The sequence below is a fragment of the Leopardus geoffroyi genome, chromosome B4, assembly GCF_018350155.1.
Source record: "Leopardus geoffroyi isolate Oge1 chromosome B4, O.geoffroyi_Oge1_pat1.0, whole genome shotgun sequence".
NCBI classification, from domain to species: Eukaryota; Metazoa; Chordata; class Mammalia; order Carnivora; family Felidae; genus Leopardus; species Leopardus geoffroyi.
In genome coordinates, this window is record NC_059341.1 from 65,321,055 (window position 1) to 65,345,600 (window position 24,546).

General features: G+C 38.1%; 1 protein-coding gene across 12 annotated transcripts in view; it reads left to right on the forward strand.

Annotated features, from left to right (window-relative positions):
• The window catches only part of FGD4 (FYVE, RhoGEF and PH domain containing 4), a 248,462-nt gene that overhangs the window by 168,895 nt on the left and 55,021 nt on the right, over positions 1 to 24,546 (forward strand). For 10 of the 12 annotated variants that reach the window (XM_045465984.1, XM_045465985.1, XM_045465983.1 and 7 more), the window contains 6 exons: positions 11,116 to 11,205; positions 13,184 to 13,329; positions 13,965 to 14,121; positions 19,758 to 19,896; positions 22,188 to 22,246; positions 22,581 to 22,727. In XM_045465984.1, coding sequence (XP_045321940.1) covers positions 11,116 to 11,205; positions 13,184 to 13,329; positions 13,965 to 14,121; positions 19,758 to 19,896; positions 22,188 to 22,246; positions 22,581 to 22,727 — 738 coding nt within the window. Of the gene's footprint in view, positions 1 to 11,115; positions 11,206 to 12,397; positions 12,497 to 13,183; positions 13,330 to 13,964; positions 14,122 to 19,757; positions 19,897 to 22,187; positions 22,247 to 22,580; positions 22,728 to 24,546 lie in introns of those variants that run through there. The other 2 variants (XM_045465994.1, XM_045465995.1) reach the window with 2 other exon arrangements.

Genomic DNA, 24,546 nt, shown 5'->3' on the forward strand with positions numbered 1-24,546 from the left:
TTACCTTGGCTGTCACTTTCTTGTGGTGGGCTATAAGTTCTTTTTCTGTAAGGCTTTGAATTTCTTTTTTTTCACTTTTTAAAAAAGTAAAGGTTGGGGGCGACAACTGTTGAGATCATCTTAGACCTGAAGACACATAGTAAGTTACTCTTAGCTATTTCTTCCCTTGCCAGCTTAGCTTTCATTCCAAGAATATGAAAGACAGCAGAAGCAAAGGAATTACCCAGCTTCACTAATCAGTCTTTGTTGTTGCTAGTATTACAGTGAAAGTTCTCACTGAAGTTGTTGGGATTTTAAAACAATGTGTAGAATAACAGAAAAGGTGTCCCACTAACCATATAGATAGTCCATATGAGGATCGCTTTTCTTATTCACTTAGAACTGAATGGTGAATTTGGAAAGTTCTTTATTTTGTGGCGACTCCATTTAGTCTATTGGAAAGGTATAAGAAAGCGAGGTGAGAAAAAATGAACCTCAGAGAGCCTGTATCTGAAAAAAACACCTGTTCCATTTACAAACTCATTGTGCCAGGCTTACTGTCCTAAGTGCCAGAAACACCTAGGATGTGAAGAGTACACGTCCTGCCTTCAAAGCCTTGGTCTACCCAGGGGAGAGAGATAAGAGAAAAATCACCATGATATGGTGCAATAAACACATACTTCAAAAACACAGACGAGGAATGACCTGAGCCTGGGGAAGGGCTGATTGAGGGGCAGGCTCCTGAGAAGCAGTTGAATTTAGCTTGAAGAAAAGTAGGAGAGGTTGCTGGTTGGTTCAGAATAGATGGGAATGGGGTTAGGCAGGGAGGAGTGGCTCTATCTACGCAGAGGCAGAGTATAGGAAACAAGCAGTGGCAAGTGGATAGATGACATATTTGTGGGTACTCCTGACCTCATAGTACAAGGCCAGAGGGCCAAAGAATTGAGTGTGAGAATAGGATAGGCTTAAAAAGAAAACGTAAGCTAGGGACAAATTGCAGGCGGTTTGTATGCCTAACCTGTATCTTTTCTCCCCTGAAAACAATGAACAATCCTCATAGATAATAAAGAAAATGCAGCAAAGCATAGAGAATACAAGTCACTCATAGTTCTACTACCCAGAGAGAGCTGCTTTGATATTTAACATTCCAACTTATTTTTTTCTGAGCTGATTTTTGGGAGAAAACAATTTCAGTAGCCTAATGTATGGTCATTCTGCATCCTGTTTTGTAGGATTAAGCATAGGTGCTTTCCTGTGTTATTTCAAATTTTCCATAAGCCAAATACTGTGTGGCCTCAGAGGCATTTAATTAAAGCATGGAAATGACATGATTATACATCTGTGGGTTTTAGAAAAAATGAGTCAGATAAAAGGAAAACAGATGGAGCAGAGTTTGCAAGCAACTACAATAATCCAGGTGTGAGAGGATGAGGTCCTGGACAGATGCAGCAGAAGGTTAGGACAAGGAAGAGAGGTTTCTAAGGACCTTCTGATGGAGGTAGGGAATGAGTCATGTTCAACTCCTAGCTTGGGTGAAGTGGCCGTTGGTGTATCACCTACTGAGCTACAAGAGAATAGAAGGAGTGGCATATTTGGAGGAAAAAAAAATAGGTTTAGACATACGGAAGTTGAAAGATGTGTGGATTGTCCTCATGAAGATGTCTAAGACAAAAATGGAATACTCTGGAGGCACCTGGGTGGCTCAGTTGGTTAAGAGTCTGACTTCGGCTCAGGTCATGATCTCATGGTTCGTAAGTTTGAGCCCCCCTTGTTTGGAATTTGCGCTCTCTCTCCCTCTCTCTCTGCTCCTCCCCCACTCAAATAAAACTCAAAAAATGAATACTCTGGAGGTTTTATGGTGTATTGATTAAGGATAAAGACATTAGAATTAAAAGAGATGACTTCAAACCCAATCTTCGTCACATACCAGCTAGGTGACCTCAGACATGGTATTTTAACATAATTTGCTAGGCCTTGGTTTCCTAACATGTTAATAATTGAGGTGGAAGACAGGAAGGAAAGCAATTGTGTTTGGAATGATGGGAAGGAGTAGACTTGCTAATTAGGTTAGTTTTGTACTACTGAGTTTATGACACCTGCAGGACATCCATTTGCAGCTATTAATTAGCAAGTGGAAATGTGGGTCTGGAGCTCAGGAAAGAGGGTAAGAATGTAAGAGGATGTACATAAGGGTGTGATTAATACTGCCAAAATAGAATGTGCAGGAACAGGAAGAAGGGCAAAGACTGAGCCCTGGAGAGCACAAACAGAATCAAAAGGGGAACATAGCTGTGCGAGAGGAAAAAGAAAAGAGAGCAATGTTATGAGAATCACAGGGTTTGGGGGAGGGGGACATAGGATTATTGGTGAGCTTATGAGGATTGGACATCATAGCTAACTAGCTCAGAAAACCTGGGTAATCAAATTAAACAGACTACGTTTATATTGCACATACACTATGTGCAAGGCACTGCAGAAAATAAAAGAGGAAACAGCTGAAACAGAGGATTGAGATAAATGATCATTACATAAGATATCTTGAGGTAAGGGAAAAAGGGAACTCAAAGATTAAATCAAGATTCAGAGCAAGGCTAAGAGGATGAATTCCCCGTTAGCATAAATTGAGAAGTCAGGGAGTCTGGAACTCGGTGAGAGAGGTACAGCCTCAAGGGGTGGGGCTTGGAGCTTGAGGACAGTGGAGAAAGCTCTTGTGGTGACTTGTGACTAAGATTCTGAGGGCCAAGGTCAAGGGTAGTGGGCACAGTCAGCAGTCTCCCCAGCATTGCTGAGTGACCTGGAACTCAAGAAAGAGAAGATGGAACTGGCAGTGGGAGTGAGCCGCGGTCTGCGAGTCAGCAGTGCCAAGAGAACAAGAAGATAACAGTCAGTGGTGGGGCTTAACAGAATGTTGACATGAACCAGGAGGTTTGGGAAAGTGAGGTGCGTGGAGGTCAGGATGCATATTAACGATGCTGTTTGGCATGGGTGTGAGAGAAATGGAAAGGTCAGATCTTAAAAACACAGCAGTCATCATATGTGGCTTAAAAATAAAATAAAAATAAAAAGAGCAATATACAATAACCAGTCAAGAAGACAGGCTCAAGGACCAGAGTCTCTAGGTTTGTAGCCCAGGTTAGCCACATACAGTTGTAGGACCTCGAGCAGGTCACTTAACGCTCTCTGTAGCTTAGTTTTCTTCATCTGCAACATGGAAATAATAACCTACCTCACAAGGTTATTACAAGGCATATAGATCATCAAATCGTTGTAGAGGATTTAGAACAGTGCCTTAAAATGTAATGTGAGCTATATATATGTTAAGTAAGCATAAAAGTAAAATCATGTTTCCTCATTTGTAATTCAAGGGAAACAGACACATGACCTGAAATGTCCCTTAATAGATCCAGAGTTTAGTATATCCTGCCAAGTGAGTGTCCCAGCACCTACCAGTTTGTTTTAAAGTGAGATGCTCCTTTGTGGGAGGCACAGAGGGCATTTTGGCTGACTCTTCCTTTTTAACACAGGTTTCTTATATTTTGTTTGTTTCTCTCCTCTGAGGCCCATAGGTTATTAGCACATAATGCACTCATTTATATGCATAAGGTTTTAACTCCAGGGAATTATCATCAGACATATTTATAAGTGACCTAATTACTTTGATGCTCTGCCTAGATTTAAGATAGGTTAATTCAGTTATTGATTGTGAGCATATATTCTTCCTGATGCATGATCTTTAATTTCTGCAAAAGGCAAAAGACAATTTAATGTATACTAAATTGGATATAAGAAGAACACAGTTCTCTCTTTGCTACCACTTACTTCCTGTCTGATCTTGTGCAAGTAACTAAATTGTCCTTCTCAGTGTGAGCTCTATTTTGCCCTTTTCCCACCCTATCTCAAAAAGATAGAAAGTAAACCTTCAGATTAAACTCTCAGTCACCTGTTCTCCTGTTTAGAATTGAATAAATAGAATAGAGGACATCGGGTTGGAAAAACATTGTCGCTGGGTCAAAAGTAGGTTTGGGGGTGCCTGGCTGGCTCAGGCAGTAGAGCGTGTGACTTTGGATCTTGGGGTTGTGAGTTCCAGCTCCACATTAGGTATAGGTATTACTTAAAAATAAAATCTTAAAAAAAAAAAAAAAAAGAAAGAAAGAAAGTAGGCTTGGACTTTGCTCCCAAAGCTTCCTGAAGGATCATGCTAAGGTAATAGACTATTTATTCTTGTGATACTCTATAATGAAGCCCTGGCAAAGGAATAATGTGCATGGGTCATAGTGGGTATTCTTTTTCCTGTAATGTGAACCTGGTGATAAATTACTTGCTGATTACAAATCTTCCCTGAGAACATATGGCCTTCATTATGGCATTATTACAGGATCTTCATTGAACACAAAATCTGTGTTTTATTCCCTTACCTTTCCATTTTCTTGTCCTGCAAATCCCCAGGGAGTTCTCTTCCTTACGAGGCTGTGACAAAGCAAGAACTTTATTTTCACAGACCTAGATTTGAATCCTGGCTGAGTCACTTACTTAGCTATATGATTTGGGGCAGGTTACCCATCCTCATTAAGACACTACTTCCTCATCTATAAAGTGAAAGGATAATGATGCCTGCTTCCCAGGAGTATTATGAGGATTCCATTAGCTAATTCATGTGAAACACATGCTAGTGCTTAGCACACAGTAAGTACTCAATAAATAGGGCTGTCACTATCACTCACTTGTGATACCTTCCCTTGATTTCCCTGTTCCTTAGTATTAATAAGAAAGGATCTATAGAACTCTATAGAATTATGGATTATTGGAATGAAGGTGTCTGACACAAGTTAGAGACTTTAAGATGCTTTTTGAGATGATAGGACAGTTATGTAACATTCAAATATTATTGTGATCTAATTTTAAATTATCACCTGGAGCCACGTGGAAGACATTAAAAATGACATATCAAAATTTTAATACAGCTCATGAATTGTGGTAGAGAATCAAGTGTTAATTTCCTAAGTTGACTCATCTTGTTATGAAAGAATGGACTTCAGGGAAAGCAGAAACATGTGTGTTCATATAAAGCTACATCTTCCATCTGCAGGGTAGAATTTAATTAATTGGTAGCAAATATGGGTAGAAACTCCCAGGACCAAGAAACCCAATAACTTATATTACTTTAAATATAAACTGTAATGAATATATGAAAAAAACTATAAGAACTTTTAGTAGTTTTGATTCCATGTTTTTAGAAAAAAAATTCTTCCTGATTAAAATGAAATCATGAGAACATGTACTGAAAAGTTAAAAAGCATAGTTGAAGAGTAATAAAGCATGATGTCAGTATCTGGTTCATTTTTATGTAATTGAAGCTTTTGTCCTTAAAGCATCTTGTAGGAAACTCTAATTGTTTATTAACCTTTATGAAGTTCTTTCCAAAATGTCTGCTCCCCTGCTTGGTGGTTCCGAGACATGTGGCAGCGCGTATGGTACTAAGATTTTGAAGAATGAATCTCTGGCTCCACATGAGCATTTTCTGCCTATCCAATAAACGAAGTCTGTGAGCTGCCGTGGGGGCTCTTTGTCTGGGGCTCCTGCCATATGGAAGAGTCATGCCAAAAGGTCTGAAAAGAGCCGTAGGAGCTGGTGACATCTGTAAATGAGGAGGCAGAACTGACAGTGTAGCACATTCATGAGCCAGCAGGCACACTGACTAATGACCAGGCTGAATCTAGCCTAGTGAGAATGGAGCAGCTCTCTACTGGAAGGTCACTGGGGGTGTGAAGGTGCACAGTCCTAACCTAGGAAGTGCATTAAGCAAGTGCAAGAAGCAGAGAAAAGTAAATTGTGTAATCTCTTACTGTAAGAAGTGTGTATTTTAGCTTTTCAGTTTCAGTAGTTCAGATGTACCCTATTGCATCTTTGTTTGAGGCAATATTCTGAGAATCAGCTTTCAACATAGGAACATAGTGTCATTTACAAGTGAAAAAAAATCTTTATATTATAGAGGAATATCAAAGGTAAGATGCTTTTGTAATAGCATATTTATGATTGTTTTTAAAGAGTCAAGCCTGTGTATTAGGTTCCAGTAGAGGCAAATAGGATTATTTATTAAATCAATATTGTGTAGCTATTACTATTTTCCAAAGAATCACAAGAATGTATGACTTAGTGGAGTGCTAAGCACAAAAGTAGCAGTTACATGGTTTTGAAGTGGCAAATAATAAGAAACAACATTAACTTTACCTATTTAACTTTTTATTTAAAAAAAAAAAAATACCAGCCTACGTCTCTAATGTACCAGCAATTGTAAAACAACTTTGTCTGTTATTTAAGCATAAGTCTTGGGGCACCTAGGTGGCTCAGTCAGTTAAGCATCCAACTTTTTGGCTCAGGTCATGATCTCACGGTTTGTGAGCTCGAGCCCCGCATCGGGCTGTGTGCTGATAGCATAGATCCTGCTTGGGATTCGGTCTCTCCCTCCCTCTCTCTCTGCCCCTTCTCCCCCAACTCAAAAATAAATAAACAAACCTTAAAAAAAAAAAAAAAAACTATCTCCTAGAGTAATGGAGCCCCTGGCATGCAGATAGATTCTGTATTTCTCCTTAAATGTAATTCATAGATGAGTTTCAGTAACTAATTTTTTTAAAGTTAGAAGCCATCATATCGTTGTATCAAATATGACTGAATCTGCAATACCTGATGATTATTTTTTTTATTTTTTTTATGTTTTTATTTATTTTTTGAAGGAAAGACAGAGCATGAGCAGGGGAGGAGCAGAGAGAGAGGGAGACATAGAATTTGAAGCAGGCTCCAGGCTCTAAGCTGTCAGCACAGAGCCTGACGCGGGGCTTGAACTCACGAACTGCGAGCTCATGACCTGAGCTGAAGTCGGATGCTTAACCAACTGAGCCACCCAGGCGCCCCGTTTACCTGATGATTATTACTAAAATGCTGAAAAGCCTGCCATAAATAGAATTTATATTAGAGAAAGATTATATACATTAAAATGCAGAGTAGATACCACATTTCATTTTTAAGTGGATAGCTTGTATTTTGTTAGTCAAAAGAAAATTGGGAAGGGAAAACCCTTGCAGGCACTTTTTATAGTCTTGTTGTTTGTTGCAGAGAAGAGTTCGAGCGAGAGCCAAAGATTTACTGACCAGTGACTTAAAAGCCCAGGCTCTCTTAGATGATTGGAATCTGATTCAGTTACCTTTCAACCGTGTGACTGGGAGCAAGTCCCCTGGCCTTTCCAAGCCTTGAAATTTTATTTTGTTGTATGTGTGTGCTGCCGATAAAACAGGAATAATGTACCTATTTTATAGAATTACTGTAAAGATTAGTCAATTTATATAAAATAATTGTAACAGCATCTGGTGCATAACAAGCAGTCAGTGAATAATCGTTAGCTGTTCTTATGGCAACATTGTTGTTTGGGTCCATGATTTCCTCACCTCTACCACAAAAATCCTTAGTAACTTTTCACAAACCTGTGTGCAAGTGATTAAACCGAATGTCAGCGAGTTTACTTTTGCTTAACTTTGTGTTGGTTTTGGCAAGGTCAGGGACCTAACATTAGAAGACCATCTGTATGGAAGGACACAGCTTTTGCTAATAACTGCTGGTCACTCCCTTGGATTTTGCAAAATATGACCAGGATACCCACAATTTGCCACATTCAGCTAAAGTGTGATTTAGAGTCAGCAAAAGATCATTTATTATAAGCTTCTGATTTAAGATCCTGTAGGATGTGGAAGACCTCAGGAGTGACTTCATTGCATGGCAATGATAGACAGTTTGACTTGTTGGTTAATGAATTCTCTGACTCATAAAGGATGTATTATTTTATCATGGCACAGACTTTGCTGGATGCTTTTCCTTAAAGGTATTTGTCAAAACCAGAATCAGAACATATGAAAGTGAGTGAGTCACAAAGATACAGTACCACTATTAGAATAAAACAAAGGTCTTAGAAAGAGCAAGTCACTAATACTAATGACATCATGGATGTATCTCAAATGCATTTTGAGAAGTGGAAGAAGCAAGACTCAAAAGGCACATACTGTGTGATTCCATTTATACAACCTTCTGGAAAAGGACAGGTCTAATTATTAACAGGAGCAGGTAATAGGAGAGGGGTGGGACCGACTATAGAGACTTAAGTTTTGGTGGAAGTGTTCTTTATCTTCATTGTGGTAGTGATATGATTATATTAATCATTTGTCAAAACACTTAGAACTATCCACCAAAAAAAAGGGTGAACCTTACTACTGTAAGTCATATATCAATAAATCTGGCTTACAAAAACACAAATGCCTTATAGTATTGATGCAGGTCAGTATTTCTTTTGAGTATGTCGAATATACATTTATCTTCCTCTGAAATGTTGATATATGTCTTATATATTCACTACATATTTGTGTTCTCTTATTATAGGTTTGGAAGTCACATTTTCAGCTCATTATTTTCTCCTCTATAAGTAGTAATTGTTTAAAAATTACTTGAGACTTTTTCAGTCGTGCAGAATATACCCCATGTTTCATAGTATTTCAGTTTTCCATATTAATGAGGATGCTTCCAACACAAATAACACCAGTAACGCTCAACCTGGCTTAAATAATAAGGAAGTTTATTAACTTCATCTCTGTGGTTATGGGGTGGCTGCCCATAGCACTCAAGTCTACAGGTACCCTTATTTACATGGAGCATGGAAGAGAAATTTCTTTTTCTATGGCTCTTCCTTAAGAGTAGAAAGTCCTAGTGCATATTCCCTCATGTCTCATTGGTTCTTGAACCGATCACTGTATATTCTTGATTATTACACCAGTTTGGGCCCACCTTTTGATCTGGGGAATGAGGATAGTTTCTCCAAAGGGAAGGCCACCTAGTAGTAAGGTAGATATACTAACCAAATCTGGGTATCATTAAGAAATAGAGGGAAAGGATGTCAAACAGACAGACAACAATGCTAGTACTTTACCCTGAATTGATTGTTTAACCAAAATCTTGGCTAGCTGCGGGATTTAATGACAATATAGTTTTTGTTTCAGTATTTTTGAGACCACAGATTATTTTAACAGTATTATGTTACTTTACCTAAAGCCTTCACATAAAAATACTTCATTTCAGTGCTACTGTGATAAGCAACATGGTAACCTCATATGCTGAACATGATGAAGCATGCTATACAGTATAATAGCATTTTATACACAGTTTTAAATGTAGCCTTTACACAAACTAGGCACTGGTTTGAAATATGCTTTGTTCTCCTTTGGTGCCAGAGTTATTACTAAACCTTTACTATGCTTCGTACTTGCCTACAATGAAAAGGGTACTTCAGCAAAGTAGCTAGGTAGAAATTTCTCAACAAAAAGATGTATAAAATAGAAAATGAATTCTAATAGGACCAAGTTCAAGAGCTCTGGGTAGTTGAAGAAGGCTCCATGGACAAGGAATAAAAATTCAGCAGCCCATCCCCCCCAAAAAAGTATGTCTTCAATACTGAGAGAGATAAAGCAAGAATATATGCCATGCAGAGAGGATGGAAAGAAAAAAGGTTTGGGAATGACCATGGACACATTTGGATAATGGTGGGTTAGATTCATGTGTTTGGAGGGAAGGGTGCCTGCAAAGATACAATGGGAAAGAAGTCTGAGACAATGAGTAGAGATGAGATTTGAACAGTCCTGAATTATACATAGTCTGGCTGTTATCCCACTGGTGAAAGAAGGACTGTTGGGGCACCTGGGTGACTCATTTGGTTAAGTGTCCGACTTCGGCTTAGGTCATGATCTCATGTCTCGTGGGTTTGAGCCCCATATCAGGCTCTGTGCTGACAGCTCAGAGCCTGGAGCCTGCTTCAGATTCTGTGTCTTCCTCTCTCTGCCCCTCCCCACTCACACACGTGTGCTCTCTCCTCCCTCTCGAAAATAAATAAACATTTAAAAAATTTTAAAAAAAGAAAGGACTGTTAAACATTTTCTTTCTATGGAAAGTAGAATGATCTTGGCAAAGCAGGGTTGGAAAGATTGCTTATACAACCGCATACAAGGTGTGTTAGAGCCAAAAAGTAGTAGAATCACATCAAAATGGGAGTTTTTGATTAGCCTGGGTTTGAGATACTGTATGAGCAAAACCAGGCGGCAGTGATGAGAATTAAAGGGATGGTTGCTAAAGACATAGTATGAGTAGACATTCGTAGCCAGCTGGATTTTATGGCAGGGAGCTACATTTACAGTGATTCAAGGTACCAAAGGCAGATGACTGGGAAAGGATGGAACCATTGCCAGGCTGGTAAAGTTCCAGTGGGGTGGAGTTGGGAGGTGATAGGATAGAGGCTTTCCTGAAAAAATGAGTTTGGTCTTACATTGACAGCATGTCAGAGTGGTAATAAATGTCCAACAATAGGAATGTATGATTGCTACTCATTCATTTATTCAGCAATATTTTATCAAACGCCAATATTTTATTGAAGCACTGTATTAGACAGGAGGGTTACCAAGTTACCGAGAAAAAAAGTGTTCCCATTCTCACAGAACTAGCAAAGCTCTCCAAATACATTTAGGGGCCAAGTAAACATACACTGAGGAAATAATAAAATGTTTGTTTTTAATTTAATATAATATGGGTAGAGAGAGGAGGAGGGCATAGATGAAACAATATTAACAATGAGTTGATAGTTACTGAATCTCATTGATAGATATTTGCTGGTTCATTTTACTCTTTACTCATATATGATTGAAATTTTTCCTAATGTTTTTTTAAAAAGGCAAAAAGTTAGATGCATAGAGCTAATAATTAGACAAATTATCTGAAAGAGTGTTGAAATCATTTCTGAAGAGTAGCCTAAGAGAGACAGGGAGAAAATGAGCCAAATTTAGTGTCTGAGAAACATAAAAGGTGTTTCAAGGGCAAAATAGATGATAGTGTTGATTTTGACAGAAGCTAAAGAAGTCGTTATAGGTTAAATCTAGCAGAATGCTTATTTTTAATTTTGTTCATTTCTGGTTGGGTGGTCCTTCATGGCTGAAAGGAATTGGGTAGCTGAGAAGCTTGAGAAAACTGTTTTGACCATTTGATAAGGTGCTTATTACTTGAAAAGTCTTGTCTAAGTTTTATTTCCTAATATGTGGATATCTATTCTATTTTTAGGAAACTAATGAACAAAAACTTCACAAAATAGCCAACGAACTTTTGCTTACAGAAAGAGCTTATGTCAACCGACTTGACCTCTTAGATAAGGTAATATTTTCCCATTCAGGATTATTTTATTTTTTGGCATTATATATCATTTTTAGTAAAGGGGCTTTAGAAACTACTGGATGGGCATAACTGTTTTTTGCCAGTGAAAGCTTTTTCTTCAAGGAAATCTTTAGGATTTTTAGCTTTGTCAGTGAATGCACTAGACATAAAGGTTTTTCAGTTCATAAAAAGCAGATTCAAGGACTCTCTGTATGAGTCACAAAATGCCTTTATCTTTCATCCCTAAACACTAGTCTGTTTCGTGACCATTTATTATGATCCTAAAGCCATGTTCCCATTATAATCTAAATAAGAGATTGGTGATTCTAATGCCTTCATGAATATGTCATTGATTCTGTTTGTCTCATGTGCTGTTCAGACCCATGTGAGTCATCTGAATTGATGGAGTAATAGGGCCAGAAGGCATTTTGAGCGTTCACTTGTTCAAGCTTGTAGGAGACATCTAATATAGTGCCTGGCATAAAGTTGCACAGTCAATATTTGTTAGAAATGGCATTCAGAGTACTTTATCACATTTTGTACTTTCGTCATGTTGGGGCCTTGAGTATCATTTTAAATACACATTACGAAGAATCGCTTAAAAATTATTAAGGCTTCTTAATATTGTTTTAGTGATAAAAGAACAAGATAACTGGTAAATTGCTCATTAGACCCCTCTTATTAGAAGAGAAAGTTGCCATGTTTGAGTACTAACTATAAGAAGAATTATCTCACTTCTGCCATTGGAAAACTGGAACTTCATGGGAACAGGCCATCCTGGGTATGCCTCCTTATCATTGGTTCCTAGAGTGGACTATGGCCCTGTCAGATGAGCCTTAAGGGGCCACATTAAGGCTTCTGTCCTTTGAAATAATGAGTTTGTGTCTTAAACACTCACTTTCCAAAGAATTTCACTGTAAGTCAGTCAATTCATGTGTTTGTATGTTTGAAACGATTTCCCCTCAGGGGAATACAGACCAGAAACGTTAAGTATTCCTATTGTGGAGACATGTCTTTTCCTCTTACAAGTTTTGTGTTTTTTTTGTCTTCATTCTTTTTTGTTATTTTAGCCATATTAGCTTGTCAGCTACTGTTGCTGACCTTTTTAGAATTTTAGAGTCTTAATTACTTAAAATATCCTATCTGTTGGAGTCTCTAAGGACATAATTTTGTGTTCTTTTTGCCTCCCAAGAAAATGCAGTGGAGGTGAATTTAGAAAATTAACAACCATCTGGACATTTGAAGGAACAGACTTCCTTCTGCCTACATTTAACAGAATGGCAATTAAGAGGTATAGTAGCCATAGTGGAGAATAGCTAAGAGTGCAGTTTTTTAAAAAGTGTCTTTAAGATACCATTGTTATGTACAGGAGAAGATCTTTGTACCCTTTTATAAGTGTTTAAGTTATCTTGCATTATTACTTACTAAAAAGCAAGTAAACATCTGTGAACTGAAATATTCTTTTATTCATCCACTGGCCAGATATTAAGCACCTGTTCTTCTGTGGGAACTAAATTATGATGGCCTCCCTTCCCAAGGGGGCAGACAGTTTTAATAGGGAAAGTGAGATTTAGGCCCACAAATTACAATAAAGGGCAATACTGTCAAAGTCATTCAAAACATAAAGAAGAGTGAAAAATACCACCAAAAATTATTAATTTTGATAAAATTTTCCTTCCATGTCTAACTCTACTTATAGATAGAAGTAAATCCTTTTACCTCAATTGGAAATTTTCTGGCGTAGAAGAGGTTAATATCTCCAAAACGGAGGGAGAGCCTAAGTTAGAGTCAACTTTTCTAATTCTAACTCCTGGTTCTTCTCAATCAAAGCATATACTCATCCATTTCAAAAATGATTGATTTCTTGATTCATGAACTTTTTCATTCAATAAGTTACTAAGAGCCCACTATGCCTAGCCCAGTGCTAGGTGGTTAACCAGTAAATTTGAAGTAACGTTTGCTTTATTCTCTTATTCAGGTATTTTACTGCAAATTATTGGAAGAAGCAAATCGAGGCTCATTTTCAGCAGAGATGGTGAATAAAATCTTTTCTAATATTTCATCAATAAATGTCTTCCATAGTAAATTCCTATTGCCAGAGCTGGAAAAACGAATGCAAGAATGGTAAGAGGAATAGATGGCCAGCGATTTGTCTAAGGCAGTCATATTAGATGCTGTGTTATTTGCTTATAAATGGAAACAACAATGCTACACAGAGCTATAGCCAAACATCTGTGTTAAATTTGTATGGTAAAGAAGTTGTGGTACATTTTTAGCTTTGGTTTAAAAGGATTTCATCTCTGCTCTCTAAACTATCTTTTGATTAGTGGGGACAAGATTCCAGGGTAATCTGGAGCTTTAAAAACTCCATAGTTTTTCATTCCTAAAGTCCCTTTAAAAAGGTCCTGCTTCAGGGACGCCTGGGTGGCTCAGTCGGTTAAGCGTCCAACTTTGGCTCAGGTCATGATCTCACAGTTCGTGAGTTCAAGCCCCACGTTGGGCTCTGTGCTGACAGCTCAGAGCGTGGAGCCCCCTTCAGATTCTGTCTCCATCTTTCTCTCCTCCTCCCCCACTCGTGCTCTTTCTCTCAAAAATAAACTTAAAAAAAAAAGGCGCTGCCTTATTCTCTACGAATCTCATAGCAAGGTGGATCTGATAAAGCAAAGAATGTGTATACACAGTGATCACTTCATTTGAAGTCCTATTAATTCACTTACTCTATAAGAAATCTTAATGACTTGTTTCTGTATTTTATACAGGGAAACTACCCCTAGAATTGGTGACATCCTTCAGAAATTGGCACCATTCCTTAAGATGTATGGAGAATATGTGAAAGGATTTGATAATGCAATGGAATTGGTTAAAAACATGACAGAGCGTATCCCCCAGTTCAAATCAGTAGTTGAAGAAATTCAGGTAATTGGACTCTTGTTCAAGGCTATGAATTATTTTCCTATACAAATCATAAGGTCTTCTAGATCTAAAGTTTAGATTGAGACATCTGTCTGAGACCACCAAATTCCATGTTATTCTGAATGATGTAAAAATCATCTATGCAGAATTAATGTATTTATCGAGCACATGCCATGCACTGAGCAGTAAATTCTCCATTTGCTTTTGAGACCAGGAGAGTGTAGCTTTTATAAAGATTCACATGGATTTACAAAGTGATTTCCCATTCGGGTCTGTGACTCTCTTGCTTTCTTTCAGAGGTTGAGATGATGCAATGAATATAAAAAATGATTGCCATAAACCTGACATTTTGCAGACATTATTATTCTGTGTGTGTGTGTGTGTGTGTGTGTGTGTGTGTGTGTGTGTGACTTTACATATGTGTCCTGACTTTTTTTCAGTTGTGCCAAACCTGGATAACATATTTTAGATAACTCCATAGTGATTTCTATTTGATTCTCTAGTCAAAGGTGTTAATAACTTGATAGTTTAAATGTTGAAAAGGAATTCTTGAGATCACATAAGGTCCTTGGGGTGAGGATTCTGCTGCTCTTTCTCTGCTTTCTTTTGTGCTATACAAATATTTTTTATTTACCATTTTAATTCCTCTAAATTTTAAATGTTTTTTTCCTTCTGTTTGTTGGAGGAATTATAATATGCATCTTAATTTACCACAATCTACTTCAGGTTAATGCTAATATTAATTCTAATAAAATACAGGCATTTTGCTCCATCATAGCTCAGTTCCTCCATGCTCCATGCTTTTAGTATCATATACATTACCTTTATATAGGTTTTAAATTCAATAATACAGTGATATAATTATTATTTTATATAATTTTGTATCTTTGAAAGAAGAGAGGATATAAGAAAAAATGTACCAAAAAAAATTATTAACCCATATATTTACCATTTCTAGAGTAAGTTCCTTTCTACAAAGGGTGTTAAATGTTTTGGGTTACCTGGGTGGCTCAGTCAGTTAAGCATCCAACTTCAGCTCAGGTCATGATCTCATGGTTTGTGAGTTTGAGCCCCACATCGGGCTCTGTGCTGACAACTCAGAGCCTGGAGCCTGCTTTGGATTCTGTGCCCCCCACCCCCCGCCCCTCCACTGCTCACACACACACTCTCTGTATCTCAAAAATAAATAAACTTTAAAAATTTTAAAAGAAAAGTGATAAATGTTTCTTACAAGGCAGAGATTGGATAGTAACAAATTTTCTTGGTCTTTTGTTGGGAAAATCTTTATTTTTTTCTTCACTACTGAATTGATAGTGTTGCTAGATACAGAATCTGGGTTAATAGGTTTTTTTTTCTTTCAGCAAAATGAATGTCATTCACTGTACTCTGTCCTCTGTTGTTTCATATGGGAAGTTATTAATTATATTATTTCCTGTATGTGCTGAATTGCTTTTCTCTTGCTATTTTCAAATTTATCTCTTTGCTTTTTTCTTTCAACGGTATGTATCTAATGTAAATCTTTCTATATTTATCTTGCTTAGGATTGAATTTCTGGGATGTATAGGGGTTTTTTTAATTAATTTGAGAAGTTTTCAGCCATTATTTCTTCAAATAATTTGCTCCAAGTACACATATGTTGGTGTTCTTGATGTTATTCTACAAGTTTCTGAGACTATTCATTTTTCTTCAGTCTTTTTTCTGTTCTCCGGATTGTATAATTTCTATTAATCTTTCTTTGAATTCATTTTTTTCTTTTTTTTCTTTTTTTTAATATTTATTTATTTATTTTTTTTTTTTTTTTTAATTTTTTTTTTTCAACGTTTATTTCTTTTTAGGACAGAGAGAGACAGAGCATGAACGGGGGAGGGGCAGAGAGAGAGGGAGACACAGAATCGGAAACAGGCTCCAGGCTCTGAGCCATCAGCCCAGAGCCTGACGCGGGGCTCGAACTCACGGACCGCGAGATCGTGACCTGGCTGAAGTCGGACGCTTAACCGACTGCGCCACCCAGGCGCCCCATTAATATTTATTTTTGAGAGAGACAGTGAGAGTGAGCAGCGGAGGGACAGAGAGACAGGGGCAGAGGATCCGAACCAGGCTCTGTGCTGACAGCAGCAAGCCTGATGCATGAGATCATGACCTGAGCCAAAGTCTTGTACTCAACTGACTGAGCCACCCAGGCACTCTGATTTTTTCTTCTGCCATCTGGAATCTGCTGTTGAGTCCCTGCAGTGCATTTTTCATCCCGGCTATTGTATGGTTCAACTCCAGAATTTCCATTGGTTCTTTTTATAACACCTGTTTCCTCCTTGAAAATTGCTATTTGTGCATTCATTATTGTTACACTTTTCATGTTTTTCAACTACAATTTCCTTTAATTCTTTGAATGTTTTTATAATAGCTACGCTGAAGTCTTTGTCGCCCATATCCAGTATCTGTGTTCAGAGACAGTTTCTTTTGATTGCCTTTTTTCTTCAGTATAGGTAACAGTTTACTATTTCTCTGAATGTCTCTTTTTTGTTGTTGTTGTTGAATACTGGACATTTTAGATAACCTATTGTAGCAACTCCAGGTTTTGCTTTCCCCCACTGAAAGTGGCTTTGGTTACTTTCGTTTGTTTAGTAACTTGCTTATACTAAATCTATAAAACCTGTCTCTCTTCTGGTATGCTGTTGCCAATGTCTCTATTCAGTTTTTTTGTTTAATATTCATGTGTGTGTATGTGATCCCAGTTTTGTAGGGATTACCCCTATGTCTGTGTAGGTTAGGGGTCAAACAGTTATTGAACAGAGATGATTAACTACCTAGAGCCAGTACACTTCTGTCCTCTGCTGATGGACCTGTCTATGCATAGGAGAGCACATTTAAAGATCTGACCATTTTCAAGTCCACTGGACCCTTTTACATCTCCTCAGGACGAGTTCACAGCCTCAGGGTGGCCAGGAGACTATGCTGAGTCAAGCTGTCTTCAGTCTCTACTGATCATCTACAGAGCCTCAGCCAAGAAAATTATTATCTGCTCCCCTTCCCCAACACACAACCACAGCTTCAGCCCAGTGAAGCCATTGGTCTTCTCCACTTGCCCACCTCAGAACTATTCACTTTCACCAACAGTGTTCCTGGATGTGTGCCTCGCCCACCATTCCAAATCTAATAATATGAGCCCTCTTAAACTTTAGCAGAGACACTGCCAGTCCCACCCCTGCTGAACCTTTCGGTCTTTGAAACTTCCTTTGTTAGGGGAGGAATGGGTACGGCCTCAGGCCAGAATGCCACAGATTCTCACTGTTCTTACCCAAAGGTCAACAATTTTCAAAGCATAAATACTTTTCAGATCGTTCTATGCCTTTCATCAGTTTCCAAAGTACCAAAATGGTAGTTTTATCAGTTTTATTCCCCTTTCTAGTTGCGTTTTCCAGGGGGGATTTTGCTAGTCTGCTCTCTCAGCCATAACCAAAAGTCCTGCCTCTTCCCATTTACTCTTTCTTTTTCTTCTCTCATCATTAAGCACTCATCTACCTTTCTGAATACTGGCTCCTTTGATTCTTTTACTAGCCCCTTTTACTTATACTGAAATGTGGACAGAGTACAAGAATGTGGCCCTTCACATTCTTTTCAACCTTCACACCCTCTGTGATGTCACATGTTCCTGAGGCTTTAACCATCATGTCCTACAGATGCCGGTAGGGTCATTTTTCTAGTCTGTTTCCTGCCTCTAAACTGTCATTGCACCTTGTTGAATGCTGGTTACACAACTCTGTATCAACATTTTGCTATCAAAACAAAGTCAACATGTTCCATTCCTGCCTTTAGCACCCAAGTACTTTTTCCATCTTGATTTTTTGTGCCTTATACAGAGTAGCTTGTGGTTATGTGATTATTAGAACAAATATTTTCTCGTTCACCAGAGTTTGATAAGTTAACTTTATCTTTCGTCACTTTTCCTCATTCTCTGTGCATTAATTTGCCTGTGAAACAGTATACTGAAGATGTTTAGTATGTTTACTGCATAGTAAGTGTTCACTAAATGATGGTGGTGATTAGTGGCCATTACTGTTTTATGAAATCTTTAAAATTCTATCTCTGAAATATCAGTCTTCTCCCTAGTATGAGGCATTGTTGAGGTGTTGAAAAGACTAGTGGACTGGGAATCAACTGAGTTTAGGATTCTAGTTTGCCACTTAGTCATGGGACCTTAGATGACTTTAACTTCTCTGAGCCACGGTTTCTTCATGTAAAAATGTGGGGATCAGTAATATTTTCTATATTTCATAGATATATAATATTATATATTATAGGCTTGGAGAAAATCAAATGAAATGACTAAACTTATAACATTAATATTCTACACTTTATTAAGTAAAGTTATGATTTCCTCAGCTTCCATGGTGATTTCAGACTCTATACTTTTTTCCTGGTCTGCAATAATCCCTTCCAAACTAATATCCCCACATCTCCCCACTGCAGTAGGTTAAGTCACACTGCAGTAAGTTAATGTTAACACATCTCAAATCTAATGTTATTGCTCTCCTACACGAAAACCTGCATTAGATGAAGCAAGTCTAAATAATTCACTTTGACTTAATTACCCAGATTACCTGTTCTTCCTCAGCCCCTGTTTCCCCATACATATCTTATTGCCAACAAAACTCAACATGTTTCATGCCTGACTGTTGTTCTCCAAGGTCCCTCTTCCTGCCCGTCGACCCTGGTCTTCACTTCCCTTTGCATCAGCAGCTGTCCTTATCAGAGTTCATGTTGAATGCTCTCTTGTCTGTGAATGCTTTAGTTTCTTGTTTGCTTTGAATGCAAACATCATGTCTTAAGACAACTTTTATACCCTGCAGTGCCTTGATCATAGTAAGAGTCTAATAACTATTTTAATTGGATTCCTGGTTTGTTTAATATGAACAAGAACATGTCTTATTTTTCAAGTAATCTTTTCCCTGTCTTAACAGCTTATTGAAAGCAAAGGCTATATAGACTCAATTTTGCTGTAAGAAAAGGAGATCTATTTACAGAGTTCAGTTTCTAATGGAAAAGACTGCCATGACCCAATGAAAAATTAAAATTTTGTGACAGATACTAAGACACTCAGATCTTGTCATTCTTCTCTGTGGAGTCTTTAAGTTCAAAGGAAATGACATTTATGGTAGCCTTGATATTAAACAGTTTCTGCTGAGTCCAAAGTCATTTAACGCAGTTGGGCCTAGTGAACCTCATTAAATACATGCATCTTTTAAAAATCTCTGGAGTCTGATTCAATAATGTAACCACACAAACCTTTCTAGTGACTGAAGTGGTTGCCAGCAATCTGAGAATTTTCTTCCTTAAAATTCTGCTTGATTTTTCTTTCTGTTCTTACTCTAGTTTGGTGGGCCTCAAACTTCCATGGTGTAAGAAACTGGGGTGTTTTCAAATGCATCTTCCCAGGCCTGAGCCTCAAAGATTGTGATTTCATTTTTGGGGTGGGGTTCAGAATTTGCATTTTAATAGTGCCTTAGATCAATCTAATGCAGGTGATCCACAGAGCACGCTTTGTAGGGAAATCCTGTCCACAATTGAAGTTCCGTATGACCGTTTTTAGATTGGCCAACTTAATTTTTAAATCTTTCTTTAAAAAACCTCTCTCATTATAGAGACAGAAGGTGTGCGGGAGCTTGACTTTGCAGCACCACATGCTGGAACCTGTTCAGCGGATCCCCCGGTATGAGATGCTCCTCAAGGACTACCTAAGGAAGTTGCCCCCTGACTCTCCAGACTGGAACGATGCTAAAAGTAAATGCTCCTCCCCCCACCCCCTTTCTGCTCTGGGGTAATCAAGTGGCCAGGAAGGCTTGTGGTTAAAGAGAGAGACAGGTCTCACAGCCAACTTAGTAAGATATTGCTGCCAAAAAATAGCCTCATCGGAAATTGTCATCAACAGCTCAATTAGGCAAGCACTTCCGAGCCCAGATCCCAGGTTTAGAGAAAGGCAAATCACATTTCTCATGCTGATTTCGTGTTAATCATTAACTCAGAAATCTGAAACAGTAGTCTTAGAGACATCTGGAATAGCAATACACAATTACCTTCTCACAGAAAGAATACAACCATTCAGAATTACTGGTGCTGCTGGTTAATTAGATAGGTTGATACATACCAAGAAAGCTAACATGACATTTACTGTGTAAAAATAACCTAAACCAACTTGGTTCTACCTACCCTGAAAGAGAAGAGAAAGTGATGCTTTTTAGTGTCAGTTAACATTTTCTCAGGAAAACTTCATTCCTATTCCTCCAGTTGCCTTTTATTTTTTTCACTGGTTCCTAATGAATGATTTTTTTTTTTTTTTTTTAAGACTCAGGAGTTTCAATAGTTCAGCTTTCTCAGGTTCTTTCAAAAAATCAAAGCATGCGACTCTCGATCTAGGGATCATGAGTTCAAGTACCCCGCTGGGTGTATAGCTTACTTGAAAAAAAATTTTTTTAATTAAAAAAAAAATCAGGTAACTGAAGGGAAGAATGAAAATTTAAGAGATAGGGATGGCTTAGTGTCAAGTACTAACAGTGCTGCTGTACAATCTTGAAACATTGGTACTTTGCTAATAATTGCTTGTCTTTATTATAAATGAACCCTGGTAAGAGATGAGAACACAGAACACAATCTTTGGTCTCGGCACCTGGGTCTTTTTTGAACACAGGCTTTCTCTGATGAATTTCTCCTGCCATCCAAGTGAGTCAGTGACCACAGGAACTTCTCTTCTTCCCTTTCTCCCTTTATGGTTTAGAATTATCCTGACTTGACTTCTTCTGTTTTCCACTTCATGCCCAATTCACACTCCTCTGGGCTAAGTGGTTGGTTTTGGCGACAGAATTAGTGGTAGGACTAAGGGTGGGATTACTGCTACTCTTCCTCAAACTGCTGATCCCAGGCTATTTTATTTTGTTTCCCTCTACCTTGGAGCCTGTGTGACATGCACAGCATTCCCCAATCAGGATAGTTCTCCAAAATATAAATAAAAATGCAGTATCTTCTAAACTCAAAGACTTAGACTTGCCCTAAGGTGGCAGGGTCAAAAATGAGACCGTTAGCAACACTGTAGGGCATTTTATTTCTCTCTTTGCTTTCCCATTGCTCCTTAAACTAATATCGTAAGGAAATCACAGAAGTGCTTTTAGAGACCCAAAAGAGAGGAGAAAGCAACAAAAGTGCATTCTGTTCAGCCACGGAACAAAGAAGAGAATTGGGTCCAGAAGTAATGAGGTTGTTGTGGTAACAGAATTAAGCAGGCTATGGTATTCCTAAGATAAAAAAGAAAGAGCAGGACATGATTTAGGATTGAGGGCATTCCCTGGGGTTGATCCTCCAGGAGGCCTCAGCCTCCAGAGCCCTTCCCCAGCAGCACTGGGGCTCCTACCTTGCCCACACCAGATGGCTCCCGTTCCCACCTCTCCCACTGCCTCCACAGCAGAGCCTTCCTTCAGCATTGTCATCAGCTGATTCCCCTTTGCCCGACCAAGAATAGAACTGTGAACATGTTTCACCAAAGAAAGTTGGTTATGCGTGGTGGTTAATTTGCTTATAAAACTAATAAAATAGTACTGCTGAAACGTTGTAGGACATTGAATCAGAAGATGTAGGTTCCAGTGTGTCCCTACAGTGTCATAATTGTGTGACCTTGGCCAAGCCACATCACTCGCCATTCCTTTCATCTGCCGAGTGGAGCTAACAGACTCTCCATTCAAGGTTGTGGAAGAGTTAAGTGACGTAATATATATGAAAGCATCTGGCGAAGTGCCTTATGCCAATCTAGTGTACATGGTAATTGTTAATTTTGAAGGTCCGTTATCTGGGTCGTATATAAAAATGTGTATGACTATTTACGAGGAAGTATCCTTCAAGTTCCAAATAATCTGCTCACAAATGAAGTTCTGAAAGTATTCATTTTATAAATGGAAGTTGCCCCTGCTTTTGGTGTCAGATGTACAGTCTCAGGTTTCTTCTTACTATAACGTTACGTTATTCAACTATCTAGTAGCGTAGTAATGACAAAATACATTTATTTACTTTTCTTTTTTCCCATTTAGAATCACTTGAGATTATATCTACGGCAGCAAGCCATTCTAATAGTGCAATAAGAAAAATGGTAAGTAATTTTCAAAGGAGTTGGAAATCTTCTAGTTAGATAATTGTCAATAATATAGCCTAATGTTGTCTGTAGGTTTGGACCAAAATGAATTGATAAAGGTGAACAAAAAAAAGATTATTTATAAAGTGTTTAGTGTTATGTGGAATAATCCTGTCCTCTTTTCCACCCTGTTTCAATTTGCTCGGAACTGACACATTTTATACCAAATTTGTGCTTAGTCCCAATCCCTTCTGCATTATTCGGATTTTAGCTAAGGTCATTGTATTATTAAAGGCACGAAAGTAAAACCTCCCTTTATTTGGTCTTGCTGTATTTTGTTTTCATTTCCTAGGAGAATCTAAAGAAACTCTTAGAGATTTATGAAATGTTGGGAGAGGAAGAAGACATTGTCAATCCTTCAAACGAACTCATAAAAGAAGGACAGATCCTGAAACTCGCTGCTCGGAACACATCAGCACAAGAACGCTACCTTTTCTTAGTGAGTATTCTAGTGTGAGCTGGTCACGTAACAGTAATTCAGAGACGTGGTTCTGTACATCTTGGAAAAGTAGGATGTTTGTGTGCTCACCAAAGCAATTCTGTCTAATCTGATTTAGTCAACACTGTTAGGATTCCACATAAGACAATGTCCTTTAGTAACTGAAACTTGTTCCTTCAAGGACTCAAATCTTAAAGTATTTTAAAAATAAATTTTCTGTGTACTTACCATGTGTCAGTTACTTCAGTAACCTACAGCTGATGACAACTTGTCTATGATGATCTTAGCCATCAGTTGTGGGGGCAGGGTATGTTTTCTCAAATTTTCCTAGTTTCAGATTCACTCTTTCCTTCAGTTCTTAGAGGCTAATGAGTACCATTTTCTGACAAGCGTTCTCTTTTGAATCCTCTCTGATCACTACTTTAATCTTTCCAGTTTGAGGAAGTATATACTCAAGGTTGTGAAGCTTATGCCTAAAATATCTCTGAAAAATGCATGAGTTTGCCACATAGTTCCTTTACATTGGAGGCAGTCCCTGTCCTTTCCTTTACTTCCTGGAAATGACATTTAGTCTGGGGCTTATCTCAAATGTTAAGAGCACTTCCTGGGGCATCCAGGCCATTATGTTTTTAGTCTCTGTTAATTCCAGTTCCTTTCTATATCTAATGATGTGATAATAATCAGAATAATAGCTAATGTGGAGTAACAATAAGCTAACACTGAGTAATAGCTAGTAAATGTTAGCTATTGTTATGATTGTTATTATCGTCCAAGAAACCAGACACATTGGTCATGAGGCTTGCCCATTGAATGGCCCACAATACCTTCTCAGGATGTTACTCACATCTGACTTTCTGGTGCAGGACAGTCCTCTCATCAGCCATACTATGAGTTTATTTGGGAGCTTACAGGGTTTTTTTCCCCCTCTGGTTACAGCCTCCTTTGATAGGAAAACTTGCAGGAACTAATTACCATGCATAGTAGTATTCAGTATCTCTCATTTTTCAAAAAGAACATTTGGTCACCATATTTATTACCTAGCAGCTCTTCCAAGTTTGTATACAACTCAAGAAAATTGAAAACGTGTCTACACAAAACTTGTATGTGAATGCTTATGCAGAATTATTCATAATAGCCAAAATATGTGGACATACAGATATAGTGGTATATCTATGCAATGGAATGTTATATGGCAGTAAAAAGGAATAGAACACTGATACATGCTATATGAATGAACTTTGAAAGCACTTTGACAAGTGAAAGAAGCCATTCCCAGAAGCCCATACTGTATGCTTTCATTTATATGCAATGTCCAGAGTAGGCAATGGAGAGAGGCAGGATGTAAGTAGAGGTTGCCTAGGGCTGGTGGGGAAAAGGAAATGGACAGAGTTTCCATTTGGAGTCATGAAATGTTCTGGGAGTAGATAGCAGTGATGCTTGCATAATTTATAGCTATACCAAAAACCATGAACTGTCATTTTAAAAGGGTAAATTTTATGGTATATGAATTATATCTCTATAACTTTATAAGATTTATAGATACTATCCAAATTAACTCCAAAATCTTCATTTGAGATCAACAAAAATACTTTACCACTGAGAGAGCATACAGAGAGCTAAAAATGTAAATCTAGGACTTGTGATGCCATGTCAGGGTTCTGAGCTCTAATTATTTTGAAATGTATGATTGTTGTTTAGGTACAGTGAGACCACTAGATCAGGAGAAAATTGCCATGAAAAAGATCATTATACGCAAAGATTCCTCAAAGGAGAGGCTTGCCATACCATGGCCGGTGGGGGGGGGGGGGGGGGGGGGGCG